This window comes from Brachycentrus maculatus, unplaced genomic scaffold (genome assembly GCF_059751285.1).
Source record: "Brachycentrus maculatus isolate JH-2025_06_01 unplaced genomic scaffold, ASM5975128v1 h1tg000303l, whole genome shotgun sequence".
Classification (NCBI taxonomy): Eukaryota; Metazoa; Arthropoda; class Insecta; order Trichoptera; family Brachycentridae; genus Brachycentrus; species Brachycentrus maculatus.
In genome coordinates this window covers 1,089,591-1,107,148 of record NW_028281053.1, presented here as the reverse complement: position 1 = coordinate 1,107,148, position 17,558 = coordinate 1,089,591, and the positions used below count along the sequence as shown (strand labels likewise).

The window sequence follows — 17,558 nt, the reverse complement described above, 5'->3', positions numbered from 1 at the left end:
TTTTTATGTATCAAATACATTTTATTTTAAATTTTAGAATGCATTCCATCAGGTTTTAAAAGCTTTCAAAATTAATAAAATTTTACAGCAGTAAAATATGTACTTGAAGTAAAATAATAGCCACGAATATTGAAAATACCAATATTTCAGTAAATTGTGTGTTTTAACATTCTGAACAACTACTAAATTGTATATATTTTAGTACAAAAACAAAATAAGTATTTTAACAACATTTATTCATCATATTTTACAAAATATATTAAATCAGTTAAATTACAATTTTGTTTGTAATTTTTTTAATTATACCACCGTAGCTGAGTCAAATTTATATATGTATAAAATGAAAATCAACAATTTATCCTTAAACATTTTTAATACAGGAGTAAAACAAGGTTTGAAACAAAAACAAGAATTTTCAGAAAATCACTTTATATTCATAGATATCTAAAAATATGAAAGTAATAAAATACAAAAATATATTTATATTGGCGTAATTATTAAAAGCATATGCATTTAACAGTAAATTTCTGTTTTAAGAATCATTTTCAGTATTTTTTACATTATGTAAAAAATGAAACGCAATATGTAAAAAAATGAGGGTTTACATACATTACATTCTTAACCAGCCCACATGTTTAAATGACTGCACATTGTAATATGATTACTCATCATGATTTCCTACAATATTATGGTAGTACCTGATGACATCCACCAGATGTGGTTTTTACAAATAGTTTGATTTTTTGGAAGATTTTTTATAAACACTCAATAAGAAAACCATAAAAAGAAGGTACATCAAAATATTTTGCGGGCATTGAGGAACAATAGTCGGAGACCATATGCATAAAAATAAAGACATTTGCAAGCACTTGATGTTACATGTAAGTATAATATATGATTGGAGAAAGCCTGCTTTCCTCCTGAAATGGTAAAAGAATGACGGGTCATGTTTTAGATACGGAACAAATAAAAACCTTGCATTTTTATTTTAGGTTTTAATTGTTAAATACCACTATTTGAATTGTGGTATTTACCAAGTGAAACGCAAATTAAAAATGGATAGATTTTACCGCAAAGTAACTGCCAAATCAATTAATGAAAGAACCTTGCAGTCTATTTCTTCCCTTCCACCATTATAATGTGATAGCCAAATTTAGTTTTGATGGGGGGGTCCGTGTAGATAGGGCTGTTGACAGTAGAGATGGGCAGAGCGAAGGCAGCATCCTGGAACGGCCCAACCATGGCACCGCGCGTCTGCCAGCCGAGGTCGCCCCCCTGCCGCGCCTTGTCCTCGCTATACGCGGCCGCCACGTCCGGAAACTTCTGCCCGGCCTTAATTTTCTCAAGAGCTTCTAGACATTTGCTCTGCTTTTCGCACAGGATATGCCGTACCTTTACGGCAGTGCCACCCTTCTTTTCTTTATCTTTTCCTTTTACAGAAGAAAATAAACAATTTCAGACAGTAATATGTGAAAACAAATTGATAAAATATTTAATATTGATATTCTTATACGATCACACATATCCATATGTGTAGTTTACGACAAGTGTTTTTTGTTGTTTAAAAAATAATTTTCAAATTTTTATCTATTAGGCCTAAGCGGCCCGTAATTGAAAATAAGTATTTGCTGTACAGTGAGATCGGCTCAAATTTATACATTTTCAAAAAAATGTTCTTTATTTAAAACTGATTAAAAATATAATAATAACATTACTTTGTTTTGAATATTCCGTTATTATTTTGTCTAATACCTTTATCGTCTTCTGCTTTCGCTGCACCCTTTGCAGGTTTAGCTGGACCTTTTTTCGGCGGCATTATTATTCAAATCTGATGAATAATAGCTCAAATAAAATGTGTAAAATTATTTAACTGATAAAGGTTATATTTTTGCGGCTTAAATTTCCATAGAAAAATATTACGTTGACAGCTGTTGACAGGTTGGAAAACCAATGACAATAATATTGTATACTCCTAAGGACTTAGGTATTAGGACTGACTCCCACGATTCAACCGTTTATCAACAATTTCTTCTGACGAGCTGACCGTTGTCTCAGTAAATAATTGTTTATCACTGACTTGCACGAACATATCTGATTCCTGAGTCACCTTTGTCTGACTCACCAATGGAGTATCACTAATTTGCTTTAATTTTTTTGATTCCTGTGACACTCTTGTTTTAAACACTTCTTTTATTCTGTGACATTTTCTTGAAGTTGACTAAAAGATTACAATACAAAAAATATTAAAAAGCATGCAAACAGTATTATTATCAATATTTATCTATCTTATCTATACGCCGTTCCCCGCAAGGTATTAAAAGAAGATGAAAGGTCGTTATTTGTTTCTTTTCCATCCATAACACATAAAATATAAATATGTGTAAACATACTTTTTCATAGACGTGTCGCAGTAAACTTTCTTCAATTTGTAATATTTCTCTCGTTACCAAAAGGGCTTCCAAATATCTTGAAATAAATTCATACAAATTGTCAGGTTGAACCCGAAGGACCTACAAAATAATATTTTGTATTTTTAACAAATATGGTATGAAACATAAAGGTAATATTTTATGCAAATAAATCACGATTTCACATACCTCTCTTGAAATATCTGATACTAATTCTTCCAGACCGTCTGGCAAAATGAATTCCTCATTTCCCGCAACACGCAACATTATCAATTATATAGAGCCTTGTCTCGTTTATTATTTTTGATTTGAATAATCATCAAATAAAATGATAAATATTTTTTTATCAATTTATATGAAAACAAAAATAATGCTTTTTCAAAAAAGCAATTGGGGATTCGAAAATAAACAAAAACTATTTGTAAATTTGATAGGTAGGGACATTTACTAATGTAGAGCAATTAAGTACTTGCAATGAAAACTATATAAATGTTTTGGCAAGGAAGACGTAAACGTACTTTTTCATAAACTTACGTTACGGCTTATAAATAAGTACCACTTGGAATAGAAGGCGCATTTTTCGACCACAGAAATAATAAAATTTAGATCATGATTACATAGATTTCAAATTTACCCAAATTTAAATTGTTGTCTATGCTTTACACAAGCTACCTGTCAACTGGGAAAGGTGATAAATATGAAATACGTCAAAATTGTTATTGATTAAACGTAATCATCCGCAATTTCTTATTTTAGAATGATTTGCAAATAGAAGGTAAGTGCATTATCAACCCGTTTACATAGAATATTAATTTTAGCCTTGCCGATATATCATATGACCGAAGGATTTTTCCGAGTACCCGTTATGTTTCATTCAGGTTTTGAACATGTTTGTTGCTTTTGTCCTGTTTTATGCACGTACATAATATTGTTACGTGGTTAATGATGTGAGGATATCGTATTTCAACAATAAAATGCGTGTTTACTTCGATGATTATGCTTATTTATTTTTGTCACTTTAACTTATTACATTGTCGTATTTAGGATAAGCTCATATTTTGTGTTTCCTCTTTGTTTTCTAATTTCGACATATTATACAATTCAACTTCCATGTAGTTAGGTTGGTAAACTATTTAAAAAAATAATATAACTTAATTATTAATTTGAAACATGTACATATATAATTCCGAATCTAACCTATTGGCACTCAGTGGTGCATAGACAGTGTTTACATCGTCGTTTACAATATGAAATTCTGCGCTTCGGATTCTTGAATCTTGTAATGGAATCTATTTGATTGGATGCAGGTGACGTAAGTGAGAGAACTGATGACAATAGAAGAAATGGCTAAGGCATTCAGGGTCTTATACATAGTTGCACAACTTTGTGTGAGTCAAATATTGCTTTTTTGTATGAAATATTTATAATGGGTGCATTACCTGAAGAAAAAAACAACGCTTTATCCAACACAGATATCTAACACCCGAAGATACCCTACCTCTGCATATCTCAAATAAGACAAAAAGGTTTAAAAGAAATTAATATAATTAAAATGTAACTTTGTTTTAAAATCACTATAAATATTTTATTATAACTTAATTATAATATCTACCGGTTTCGAAACTAACCGCTTCTTTAGCTAGCAGCTTTGAACCCGGTAGACATTGTAATTAAATTATAATAAAATATTTATAGTGACTTTAAGACAAAGTTACATTTCAATTATAAAATGGAAAATCACAAAGTTAGTGCTTAAAATATAAATTATATTTAAAATAAATATTTTCATTCATTACTTCTTATAATTTAATGTTACATATTAATAACAAAACACTGGAACATGCATGTTTATTTTATATTTATAATGCACTCAGCTCTCGTTCTATCGCTCTCCTGGCTTTGTTCACTGAGGTGGTCCACTGCTGCCACTGTACAGTTTAAAAAAACGTCTTATAGATCCGAGGATCTGCCTGTTCAGTTATCTGTCTCGTGATGTGAACCACTTTGGAGGTCTTCCAGGTGGTTCTCTTCCGTCTGGGTTCCCTTGAATAGCAATTCGGGCCAGTCTATTTTCTTGCATTCTATTAACATGGGCATTCCAAAATCGTCTTCGCTGTCTCTCCCATCTGACTATGTCCTCCGTACTACACATTTTCCGAATTTCTATGTTTCTTATTCGGGCTCTTAATGTGTTTCCGGTTACGCACCTCAATATCCTCATTTCTGAAGTTCTTGAAACAGATTCGGTTCGACGCTATGTCTGCTCTGGTCTCTATCCCATATGTGCCAATTGGTCTTAAGGTGGGTACTGACCGGAGCCATTTCGTCGTAACGTAACACGTTACGAAGCGAGTATTCGTATAGTCAGTACAGTGAGCCGAGCGCTCCATCCATAGTCGGAGCGTTCGCCGCAAGAGACGTTACAACATTACGTTATGACAAAATGCTCCGGTCAGTCCCCACCTTTGCATATATACTTTGCCCCCAATATTCATGTGCTTATTTCTACAGATTTTTTTCTCTTAAGGTGGAGACTGACCGGAGCATTTCGTTGTAACGTAACACATTACGATGCGAGCATTCAGGCAGTCAGTACAGCGAGCCGAGCGCCTCATCCATAGTTTCGGATGCTCACCGCGAGAGCGATGTTACGACAAAATGCTCCGGTCAGTCTCCACCTTTAGGCTCCCCAATATTGCAGCCTCTTTATTGATATGTCTGAGAGTCTGAGAGCTAGTGCTACTGACGTCGACTCCCGGATACTTGAACTCCATTACCTATGTAGTGTGTATGTGTGGCGATTGGTCTTACACTTTGCAACTTGCAGTTTGTCCGCGTTTGCCGTCATGTTGGGCCTCATGCACGAGAAGCGGCCCCTGAAGCGGCCGCGCCTCGGGCCGCCCGACGTGTACCCGCAGGAGGCCAAGCAGCGGGAGGACGACATGTGCCTGGTCAACGTGAAGCACGGCTTCCCCACCGTGCCGCAGCTGAGCGACGAGTTTGGCACCGCCAGGAACTGCAATGTCACCGCATCCAAGGTAACAAATTTACTTTTTCTCGGACCAATATGAAAAGTGGAAAAATACTTTTTTTTAAAGGAATAACCCGTAGCCTCTTTTTCTTGAGGCTTGTCTGTAGGTAGGAGAGTAAGGATACAGAAGGCAAATTTAAAATCATTTATTTAAAATAACAAATTTATGAGGCAAGTTTGTTTGATAATAGAAGCAGAGAAAGAGAAACATTTTATCAAAAGAGCATTGAAAGGTGCTAAATATTTTTTCATTGCATAATTTATGTGTATTATGTGTGTACAGGTGGGTGCCTACTTCTCTGGCATACTAACTCGCAAGGAGGAACTAAGTGTACTTCCTGATTGCGGAAGGAAGAAACAGCAGATCAACCCTAAGGACAACTTCTGGCCGGCCACGGCTCGTACCAAGGGGGTCATCGAGTCGTGGTTTAAAGATCTTGCAGGTTCAATTCAATTTTTTATTACCTTTACCTTTGTAGTAAAGTGTCGCTCGTACCAGATAATTCTACAACACATTTCACTCAACTATTTGACAAAATCTGTGACATTGTGCCTTCGCACTAAGACAATAAATACCATTGACATATTTATTGTATCTATGGTATTTAGAATAATAATAAGGATTGATATTTTTTTAAATATTTTTTAAACTCCATTGTAATATGTTTAGATATGTATCAAATTAAAATACTTGGTATTGTAGTTTTGGTAATTATTTTTACAACTGAACACCAAGTGTTTTTACCTTAGAAAGATTTCTTAAGAATGTGTATATTTAAATTGTTACTTAAATACTAAAAAAACAGTAAAATTTCTAAATTTTATCACCCATAAACTTACATATCGCTCACTCCTTTCAAGAACGTCATAAATCAAAAAACTTGATTTTTCAGAAGAACGTTTTTAAAGTTTAAAAATATAACACAATGCATTAAAAATAAATATCAAGCCACTTATTGAACTTTTTACTGTGCAACAGATCTTTTTTGGTAAAACCTGAAGGTTTTTTCTCCATTGGAATAATATTTAGTATGTTTAAAAAAATAATTTAACAATACCTTTTCTTCAAAATGCAAAAACAACATTTTCTGCCCTGTAGCGGGTAAATATTGAGTTAAAAATATGCCTCTTTTGCTTGAATATAGTACATTTTCTGGGCATTCCGAAAACACGCACAACTGAAAATTGACAATTTTTGTTTTATGACGTTCTTGAAAGGAGTGGGCGAAATGTTACATTGTACTTTATTTTCATTATATGATATATACTTATTATTATCATTTTGAAGTAAACTTTAATAAGTTTTAAAACCAAAACCTGTTTTCATGAATTATACGAAATACAATGTGGCTATTATTTACCATATATAAAAAAGTGTATTTGCTGATGATAAATTTTTCAGTATTGTTTTGAATTCAATTGAGTTTAAATACAATATAATTAGTGATGCTATTTTTTGTACAATTATTTTCGGAATTCATCCAACTTGTGCATAAATTATGATTAAAATATAATATAATAGTAATTAATCGGCAAGAGTAGTGTCTTAATATTCATTGTTTTACTATTTGTCCCACGAATATCGTTGGTTATAAGATTTTTTCCTTATTTAGGGAGCAAGCCGTTAATGCAGCTCGCCAAAAAGGCACCAAACTTCAACAAGAAAGAAGAAATATTCATGACGCTCACGGAACACCAGGTCCCAATGGCGAGAGCTGCGTGGTTCATCAAGCTGAGCTCTGCATACACAGTGGCTGTATCAGAAGCCAAGATTAAGAAAAGGCAACTTCCCGACCCCACAACTGGTAAATCATTTAACCTACAAAAACCTAGTAAGGTATTTTCATACTGTGAGAAATGACCTAGTCATTCTGTGTGATTTATATAAAGTGTCATTAAAATGGTTAAATCTTTTACATTTAGGATTTTTATGGAGTGTGGAAATTTTTGGTGAAAGTATTTTAATGTTTTTAATGTTTTTGATTTGAAAAAAAACCCTGATGATGACAATGTATTGTTGAAACCAGTAAGTTGATTTGTATTAATTAAAAAAAGTGTTGAAAACAAAGTTTATTAATATTATACAGATATTATAAAATGTACCACAAAGTATCTGCGGAAAACATTCAAGGAATCTTTTTTAACTGGTTTTATGAATTTTTTTCTTAAATTCTATCAAAATATTACTCAAACATTGTAATTTAATTACATTTATGTTTTGTACCATCATTTCTTAGCGGAACTGCATTTTATATAATAAAACAACAACTGTGTAGTGTTTTCCACTTTTATTTTATTTGACCAGTGACTAGGTTTTGTCTTTACCGACATCGTCAAATCGATTATTTACAGCAGTGCTCTGCAACCTGTGTGCCGTGAGCCGGATACAGGTGTGCCGCGATCAAATTCAATGTATTTTAAACATTAAAAAAAATATATTGTATATTTAATACACAATGATAAATTATTTTTCATAATATTTTCTATTTCTCAAAATGTATTGTAGAATAATTATTATAACTAATAATTTTTCAATGGTCTACATATTTTACTGATTTATTTAAACTTTTGGTGTGCCGCGAAATTTTAGGAACAATTTTAGTATGTCGTGGGTGAGAAAAAGTTGCAGAGCACTGATCTACAGTACGAAATTAAAAAGTGAACTTGTATGGAATCCCAGTCCCATAATGTTTTGTTTTTTGAGATATAAAACGACAAGTGCAAGTATCAAATATTTGTTTTCTAATTCTAGAGTGGACGTCAACACTAATAAAATTCCTGAAGGACCAAATTCCCAAGTTGGCAGAACACTACCAAAATCCTCCCACCAACGTGCCCGATAAAACTCCACCTACAAATTCTGGTTTGTGAACAATCTACATAATATATTGACATCTCAAAAAAGATGAAGATGAATATGGAAGCCTGGGTATTTACAGGGCTTACGACCTTTCATAGGCTGATTTAAGTAATCACTTTGTACATGCGTAACATTTACTATTCTACAAGTGGTATGTGACACAATGCTTTATTTTTTAGTGTATTTTTATTATATTATATTATACACACCTAAATCTAAGAATCTGGAGCTCAGGACTGAAGACAGGAGCAGAGCCTGAAGAAATATGTAATAGAAATCAAATTTGCTTTTTTCACCAGGGAACACCACGCCCGGAGGCGGCCCAATGAACACATCCCAGGGTGGCGGGACCAACTCCCAACCAGCCAGCGCCAACAGCCAAGGAAGCAACCAGCCTAGTACACCCGGTGGCACCATCGTTCCACATTCCATGCACTCCCCGGGAGTTCCAAATGGTGAGACTTGAATACTACCCAGTTTTGATGTTGAAAAGAGTAGATTTTGTAAGATCTGGTCATATAAATGGTCGCCATCGGTGGATTCATAATATCAAAGGTATTCTGGATGAATTGAACGAAAGATCTTTTGTATTCTTTAACCTACGAGTGGGCGTGCTGAGTAAATTTTACGTCAAGTTTATTGTCCGCCTCCGTAGTGTAATGGTTTATACATATAAATGTTAGGGAATTGATGTAAGGTAATAAAAAATTATAAGTGACAGTTCTTTAAAAAATAAAATATTTTCTATATATATATATATAGAAAATATACCCTTGAATATAATGTTGAAATACAGACTCAGACCCTCAGACGAATGTGTGGAAAATCAGACATAATTAAAAACAAAGATATAAAAAAGGAATGTGAAGCTGAACAAGGGATAATTGAAAAGATTACGAAGAGTTCTTTAAGGTGGTATGGACCTGTGAAGCGAATGGATAACAAGAGAATGACTAAGAAAATATATGTGGCGAATTTGAGCGGGATGGCAGAACGAAGACGGCCAAAAAAGACCAGAAATATAATAAAATAAAATAAAACTATATTGTATATCCTCTTTCTCTTTATATGTAGGTGTAAATTGCCAAATGTTACATAAGTAATTTTCAATTCAAAACTACCATAATGTCATTTTATATTGAAAATTGAGATTTCGTTTTTTTATTTTGTTTTTAAATTAAAAGTAAAATATTTGTGTTTTTTTTTACTATTTACAAAAATACTTCAATTTCATACTATTGGGTTGATGCAAAAGTTTTGACCGTTTTTTACATATATTTTTTAAATTTTTTTTTTTCTTGTGTATTATTTATTTAATAAATTATATAATTTCTATCAGTTCTTATAACCTTCTCCCATCTTTCTATCAACTTATTAATACCAGTAATATAAAATTCCCTGGATTTTAATGCGAAAAATGAAGTAAGGGATGTTTTTACCTGCTCTATTGAATAATTTTTTTCACCATTTAAATATTTTTGCAGTGATCGGAATAAATAAAAATCAGAAAGAACAAGATCTGGAGAATACAGTGGATGCTTGATAACATCCCAATTTAACTCATTTAGCTTGTGTTGGGTCATCATAGGGTTAATGGGGCTTGTCCAGGTATAATCCAATGTCTCTTTCTTGTCACGTTGTTGTACACGACCCATTTCTCATCTCCCGTCACCAAACGATGCAAAAAAGGTTCATGTTTTTGTCTCGAACTCAAAGCAACGCGCGTTGAAACACGATCCAATAAATTGCGACAATTGATGAGGTATCCAAACGTCGTACCGCGAAACCATTTCCATACGCTTCAAATGTCTTAATGCGATTATTTAGTTGACTCCCATCATTGACACAATCTCCCTGATGGTTAGACGTGAATTGGTGTCACTTATGACTTTTAATTCGTCGTCATCAGGCTTCAATGGCCGCCCGGTACGTGGTTTATGAATGAGTGAAAAATCTCCAGATCGGAATTTTGCAAACCATCTTCGTACCTGTCAATCTTTGATGACATCTGCTCCGTACACTTCACAAATGTTTTTGGTTGTCACACTCGCGGTATTGTCTTTACGGAATTCATAAAGTAAACAATGAAGTAAATGCACTTTATCGAACGACATTTTGAAAAAATACAAGGGGTTATTACTGTACTCTGGCCAGGCCAAAACTGAATAGAAAGTAGAGGGAAAGCATCCTTTATACAATGGAATCATAAAAAAAGAAGATACTATTCATAATTTATGAAAAAAATTTTTTTTACCTAGGATCATAAAAAACGGTCATTACTTTTGCATCAACCCAATATTTCTGTGAGCCTAAGCGGCTCATTATAAGAAATAGATATCAAATTGTGGTAGAGAGTGGGTTTGGCAGCGACACTAACCACGGGACCAAAACCCGACACAAAAGTGACTTAAGTTTTAAACATGTAAGGTTAATTAATTTATGGGCCTCCTCGTGTTGTGGTTACCGCATTTGGCTATCGAATAGGTCCTCACCCAGGCTCGTGCAACGCGCCCATATGATCAGATACTTTGAGAAGAAATGTAGACTTATTTGCAATATTCTCCGCAGCGCTGGGCTCGGTGACTCCGACTGGCGCCGGGTCGGGGTCTAGTGAGGCTGGCGGGGCGGGGGCGGCGGCCGACAGCGGGCAGGCGCTGCGCCAGTGGACCTACTGCGTGCAGCTGGCCCGCTGGCTGGTCGAAGAGGGGCTCGTGGACCGACACGACTTCCTCACCTGGATCATCGACCTGCTGGACAAAAGGATGCCCGATGACGGACTGCTCAGGTAATTCTTCTTTCTTCTTCAAACCCTCATCTGCACCCCAATGATGCATAGGGCACTGCATCATATAAAAGCAGTGTTATATTGATCGTTACTTACATGAAGGCAAGGTGATCACTCCTGCGCTTCAGGTACCAGTCCGAGGTAATATTGAATAAATATTGTGCAAAATCACCAATATTTATTTTCACTCCCCTCGCTGGGAATCAAACCCCAGACCTCCAGCGCAGTAGCTAAACACGCTGACCATCACACCATGGAGGCAGACGAAATTAGTCTCTTTCAATACCCCTGGAATTAATCTCTTTCAATATCCCTGCTCAGGTAATTTTAGGTCTTTGGTTTATTCAAAACCTCAAGGTGTGGTATGCCTCTGAGGTTGACATGGTTTTGTGAGATACGATGAAGCAAACATAAAGGGAAGATTATAAAAAATAGTAGCTGTAAGTTAACACATTGTTATCGGGAAATGTTGTAAAGCGTTTTTTACATACTGATTGTAGAGAGCAGGAGACGCTTATAAGCGTTCTATTTGCCTACTTTTGATAGATCGCGAGAGATGGCAAAAAACAATGTACAGATGGGAATTGAGTTTGCAGTTATTGTGTTTAATATACAACCCTAATTAGTATACTTATTAGGATCGAAGTTGATGAAAAAACTAATGCATAAAATCAACTGCTTCTAGCACCTAAAAAGTTTCACTTCACGCTTATTTACTTACAGCTTGTTACCTAGTTAAAAATTAAAATATTCAATTTGATTTTTTCATATATTCGACATTCCACACATTGAATTATTAAGGTTTATAAAGATGCTCAGAAAACAATTCACAGTTTTTAATATTTGAATAATTTGACAAAACCTGTCGATGTTTTCCAGGCTGTTCCTGCCGCTAGCTCTTCAGTACATGTCCGAGTTTGGGCAGTGCGAGCTGCTGTCGCGGCGGCTGGCCCACTCCTGCTGCAGGAAGCTGGCCGTCATGTGCCAGCAGCTGAGCGAGACGGCCATACAGCAGCTCAACTCTCCCGGCCTGATAGACACTAAACCCGCGCCAGCGAGTCACCACGAAACCAAACCGGAGCCTACCATGCAGGAACAAGGTAATTATTCACTGGCTGTTTCAAGCAATTGACAAAACTTTCTATTGAAATTACAAAATAATACGAGTATCATCGTTTCGCGCGGCTATTTTTATCATCGTAAGGCAAAAGTTGATAAGAAAATTATTGAAAATATATAGGTATTCAGTTCTCTATGGCCTCCTTCCTCCTTTGTTTACAGAACTTGCGATCTTTTTTTTGAAGCCGGGTAACATTTTTTTTGCGACGGCGCGTAACATATACATACCTAGTATGATTTTAAAAAAATTATTTTGTTATATGTGGGAATTCGTTATTACGAAGAAAAAAAAATCTGGTGCCTCAGATTTTGTTATATTGCGATTCTACTGTACTTACTTTCGGTAGAATGTGAGATACGCCTAAAAATATTGTACAGATCGGAATTAGGTTTCCGGTTCTTTCTAAATATTCTTTAAAACATTAATCCTAAAAAGTGCTAGGAATTATTAGTAAGGCCGTTCCTGGTAGGTCATAACAATTTAAGAAGAATATAACCCAACAATTTTTTTTGTTTTTTTTGTTCAACTCTGCTCTGCTGTGTTTAGTGTATTTTTGATTAACGTGTTTCGAACAATACCATACATTAGAAGACTTTTAATTTTCTTTTCAACAACAGAAAATAAAGAAATTTAGTTTACAATAAAAAATAAAAAATCGATCTTAATACATATGTGTCATATCGCTCACTCCTTTCAAGAACGTCAAAAATCAAAAAACTTGATTTTTCAGGAGAACGTTTTTAAGGTTTAAAAATAAAATACAATGTATTAAAAATAAATATCAAGCCACTTATTGAACTTTTTACTGTACAACAGATCTTTTTGGGTAAAACCTGATGGTTATTTCTCCATTTGAAAAATATTTAGTAAATTTAAAAAAAATAATTAAACAATACCTTTTCTTCAAATGCAAAAACAACACTTTTTGCCCTGTAGCGGGTAAATATTAAGTTAAAATATGCCGCTTTTGCTGGGATATAGTACATTTTCTGGACATTTTGAAAACATGCACAACTTAAAATTGTCGATTTTTGATTTATGACGTTCTTGAAAGGAGTGAGCGATATGTGACAACCCTGACATTTTCTGCAAAATTCAAATATGTTTATCTAAGTGAAGGGAAGCAAATACATCACACATTGAATAAATTTGGTAAGTCATTTAAATATCCTTTCAAGGTGTAATGTTTTTAATTTATAAAAATAAGTTTTAAAAATGATTTATTTTGATTAAAAATTCACTGCCTGTTGTGCACAGCTACACTCCTACATACCGGGCATTAAAAAGGTTAATGAATGTTGCAAAGACTTACCAAATATGTACACTGCATGGTAAAAAATATGTAAATACATACAACATTTTGAGTGTGTCCAAATACTTGTTCACAAAATCTGGATTATCTCCAATTACAGGAGTTATTTTCATATTACTTTTTGATATCTCATCAAAGATGAAGAAGAATATGGAAGTCTGGGCATTTACGGGGCTTACGACCGTCATAGGCTGGTTTAAGTGATCACTTTACACACGTGTAACATTCACCAATTCTACCCATTATTGACAACCACACTACTCAAATTCTTGGAAGTTCTATATATATGAACCAATTTAGAAACCTTGTTCATGAATCACTAGAACTTCACAAGATACATCTATTGGTGAGGTGTAAATTTAATTTACATTTCCATATTCTTCTTCATCTTTGATGAGATATCAAAAAGTAATATGTAAATACATACGTGTTCCTATTTCAAAGAATTAAAATAAGTGCTTGACACATACTAGAAACAAGCGTAAAAATGAGCGCGTTTACATGCAAATTTTGTATCGCCTAGCAAGTACGACAAGTACGCATAAACGCGTTTCAGGCAGAGAACGGGTTAATTAATAAATTATTATTATTTTAAATAAGTACATTTTGACTACCATACATAAACTCAAATACAAAAAGTTTAATCACAAATAAAGTAGTAAATCTTGGAAACAACCAATGGAAAAGCCAATAATGAGATTTATTATCACATACTTACTTACTTATAACCCTTACCCGCACCTTATGGTGCATAGGGCACTGCATCGAATTGACGCAGTGTTATCTTGATCATTACTTACACGAAGGCAAGGTGATCACTCTTGCGCTCAGGAACCAGTCCTGGGTAATATTAAATAAATATTACAGTGTAAAATCACTAATATTTATTTTCACCCCCCCTGGGAATCGAACCCGGGACCTCCAGCACGGTAGCTAAACACGCTGACCACTACACCACGGAGGCGGACATATTATTATTACTATTATTTATTATTAAGTCCACACAAATTTAATGTTGAGTTCAAAGAAACATATTTTTTTTTACATATTGGATAATGCAACAGGGTTAGAGTCCCGATAATCTAGATATCAGCACGAATCTACATGTCCGCCTCCGTGGTGTAATGGTTAGCGTGTTTAGTTACCGTACTGGAGGTACCGGGTTCGATTCCCAGAGGGGGGTGAAAATAAATATTAGTGATTTTACACTCTATTTAATATTATCCTGGTCTGGTCCCTGAAGCGCATGAGTGATCACCTTGCCTTCGTGTTAGAAACGATCAAGTTAACACTGCGTCAATACCATGCAGTGCCCTATGCACCATTGTGTGCGGATAAGGGTTAGAAGAAGACATTTTTACTGGCAGAAACCTTCATGGAATTATTATCAATCTTTGCAGTATCAAATGCCATCGGCATGTCTCCGCTGGACGCCGAGATGAACGGCAACATGGACGTGAAGCCCAACATGGACATCAAGCACAACATAGAGCTGAAGCACAACATCAAGAAGGAGCCGCAGACGGAGCCCGAGGCGCAGCCCGAGAAGGGGAAGAGCATCCAGCAGGCGCCCGCCCCGAACCCGTGTCCCGTGCGACAGAGCTTTGCGGAGCTGCTGGCGTGCCCTCATCACAGAGACGTGCTACTGCAGCTCAGCACTATTGTTCAGGTATGCATCCTCGATTCATTTACTATTCCAAGTAACCTGAATATCATATCATAAAATTACCAATATTTATTTATCATAAAATTACCAATCTGGCGGTGTCAAAAGTCTGCGTAATCGGAGGGCATGTATGACTAGATGTATGGATGTGAAGGAGGCGAGGAGTGTATGTCAGGACAGAAGAGTGTGGCGTTCCATCCTCTCTGCCTACCCCTGCGGGGAAACGGCGTGATGGTAGTAGTAGTAGTAGTAGTACCAATATTTATTTTTACTCCTTCATGGGAATTGAACCCGGGACCTCCAGCACGGTAGATAGACACGCTAACCATAATACCACAGAGGCGGACATTGTTATTTAATGCCTTGTAAAAATGTGTCCGTGTAGTGTAATGATCAGAACCCTGGGCTACTGTACTGGAGGTCCCGAGTTTGATTCGCAGGGTGGGTCAAATTAGTAAGTGATTTTTTTCGCTCTAATATTTATTCAGTATGACCCTGGACTTGTACCTGAAGTGGAGGGCTGATCACCTCTCCTTCATGTGTTAACGATCAAGATAACACTGCTTTTATATGATGCAGTACCCTATGCACCATTGTGGGGATAAGGGTTTTAAAAAAATTCAATATTTCATCAGAAATTTTAAAAAATCTGCCTTTTTTCCAATTAAAATGTTCTTTATAGGTCATCAGTTAAAAAGTTAAAAATTCCCTTATATCATTAGAATACAAATGTTTATGTATTTGGGTTTCTCATGTTGTTGCAGATAATTTGTATGGAATGCCCAACGGCGCTTGTATGGTCGGGCGTACCAGACGGCCGCTCCGCCCTGCACGGAAGTCCACTGGACCTGCTGCCCATCCCGCCCAGTGCACTTCCCATGCCCTTCATGGACTCTCCGCTCACTGAGAAATACCGGAGACAGGTATTGAATTAAAATCTATTATTTTTTAATTTCAGTTTTACTTAGTAAATACCACTACTTCTTAAAATCTATTGTGACGGTTTGTCTATTGGTCTGTTGTAAACGATCGTTCTTGGCCAATTAACACAACAATCCATCTCTGGTCATACATTATGACATGAATTGAAAATGGTAAAAATAATATTTACATAAGGACCTAGTTTAAAACATTTTTCTTCTCTTCTATGATGATTTCTATAGATTTAGTCATAGACGTCGCATAGAGTTTGAGTTTATCTGTTTGAGTTTAGGTATTTGAAATAAATTATATGCTTGTTTGCTGTTTTTGCACTGTTGTTCACATTTGATGTTCAAATACCTAACCTCAAACAGTATGCGACGTCTATGGCTGAATCCATAGAAATCATCATAGAAGAGAAGAAAGTAAGCCCTTGTGTAAATATTATTTTTCAACTATCTACCCGTTCTATAATCTATGGTGACATACGTGTGACTAGAAATGGACTGTTGTGCTAACTGGCTAGGAAGGAGCGTTCACAACAGACCACTAGTTTTTTTTTAATATTTTATTTATTGTCACGGCATTCACTTTGTGGTAAGACATGATTAAATTGTTTACAACATTTTGAGTGTGTCCAAATACTTGTTCACACAATCTGGATTATTATTTTTTGGACACACTCAAAATGTTGTAAATAAATTATCTGGTCAAATTATAAGCTTTAATAATGAAAATGAAAATGGTATTTTCTGGCGTTTCTCATGTGTGTGATTATAATCCAGGATTCGGACCTCACTTACTAATATAAGAGTTTCTGCTTAGTAAAAAGCTTCTTTACATCTCACCAATAGATGTCTCTAGTGAAGTTCTAGAGATTCAAGAACAAGGTTTCTAAATTGGTTCATAAATATAGAACTTCCAAGAATTTGAGTAGTGTGGTTGTCAATAATGGGTAGAATTGGTGAATGTTACACGTGTCTAAAGTGATCACTTAAACCAGCCTATGACGGTCGTCAGCCCCGTAAATGCCCAGACTTCTTATTCTTCTTCATCTTTGATGAGATGTCAAAAAATAAAATGAAAATAACTCCTGTAATTTGGAGATAATCCAGATTTTGTGAACAAGTATTTGGACACACTCAAAATGTTGTAATTAAATTATAATGTTTTCTACCACTTGAATATTATATTTATTTTTATAACGACTAGTTTCGGAAGCTCCGGGTCTACAAGTTTAAATATAAATATAAATATAAAAAACGAGTGTCTTTTTTTACAATTTTAAAATATTTATTTCACGTTTGTAACAGGTGTACGAAGCGGAACAAGAAATTAGCATCCGGAGCAAAAGAGCCGAAAATAAATGGTGCGCTGATAAATGGCAGAGCAGTTCACAAGGTATACCAAATGCCATATTGGGACATTCAACCGTAACTACTCTATTCTTTTCTT

General features: G+C 35.0%; 2 protein-coding genes across 6 annotated transcripts in view; one reads left to right on the top strand and one right to left on the bottom strand.

The window, feature by feature from the left end:
* Window positions 1-221: 221 nt before the first annotated feature.
* LOC148304824 (peptidyl-prolyl cis-trans isomerase NIMA-interacting 4) lies at window positions 222-2,755 on the bottom strand. Its single transcript, XM_088267676.1, has 4 exons — window positions 2,598-2,755; window positions 2,391-2,510; window positions 1,753-2,218; window positions 222-1,430 (listed from the first exon to the last, which is right to left on the bottom strand). The coding sequence occupies exons 3-4, from the start codon at window positions 1,814-1,816 to the stop codon at window positions 1,114-1,116; spliced, it is 381 nt and encodes a 126-aa protein (XP_088123802.1). The 5' UTR covers window positions 1,817-2,218; window positions 2,391-2,510; window positions 2,598-2,755; the 3' UTR covers window positions 222-1,113.
* Window positions 2,756-3,064: 309 nt separating this feature from the next.
* The window catches only part of kto (mediator complex subunit kohtalo), a 62,965-nt gene continuing 48,471 nt past the window's right edge, over window positions 3,065-17,558 (top strand). For all 5 annotated transcript variants that reach the window (XM_088267719.1, XM_088267721.1, XM_088267718.1 and 2 more), the window contains exons 1-11: window positions 3,065-3,183; window positions 5,236-5,446; window positions 5,723-5,882; window positions 7,053-7,244; window positions 8,192-8,302; window positions 8,599-8,754; window positions 10,868-11,084; window positions 11,964-12,184; window positions 14,917-15,185; window positions 15,947-16,105; window positions 17,417-17,504. In XM_088267719.1, the coding sequence (XP_088123845.1) occupies window positions 5,255-5,446; window positions 5,723-5,882; window positions 7,053-7,244; window positions 8,192-8,302; window positions 8,599-8,754; window positions 10,868-11,084; window positions 11,964-12,184; window positions 14,917-15,185; window positions 15,947-16,105; window positions 17,417-17,504 (1,765 nt within the window). In that variant the 5' untranslated portion in view covers window positions 3,065-3,183; window positions 5,236-5,254. The remainder of the gene's footprint in view (window positions 3,184-5,235; window positions 5,447-5,722; window positions 5,883-7,052; window positions 7,245-8,191; window positions 8,303-8,598; window positions 8,755-10,867; window positions 11,085-11,963; window positions 12,185-14,916; window positions 15,186-15,946; window positions 16,106-17,416; window positions 17,505-17,558) is intronic.

What these genes read in the sequence shown, in the direction of transcription:
- LOC148304824 (XM_088267676.1), bottom strand. Translation starts at nt 1,816, where the DNA reads ATGCCGCCGAAAAAAGGTCCAGCTAAACCTGCAAAGGGTGCAGCGAAA. An exon ending in GAAAGCAGAAGACGATAAAG is followed by an intron (nt 1,431 to 1,752) that starts GTATTAGACAAA and finishes CTTCTGTAAAAG; the next exon opens with GAAAAGATAAAGAAAAGAAG.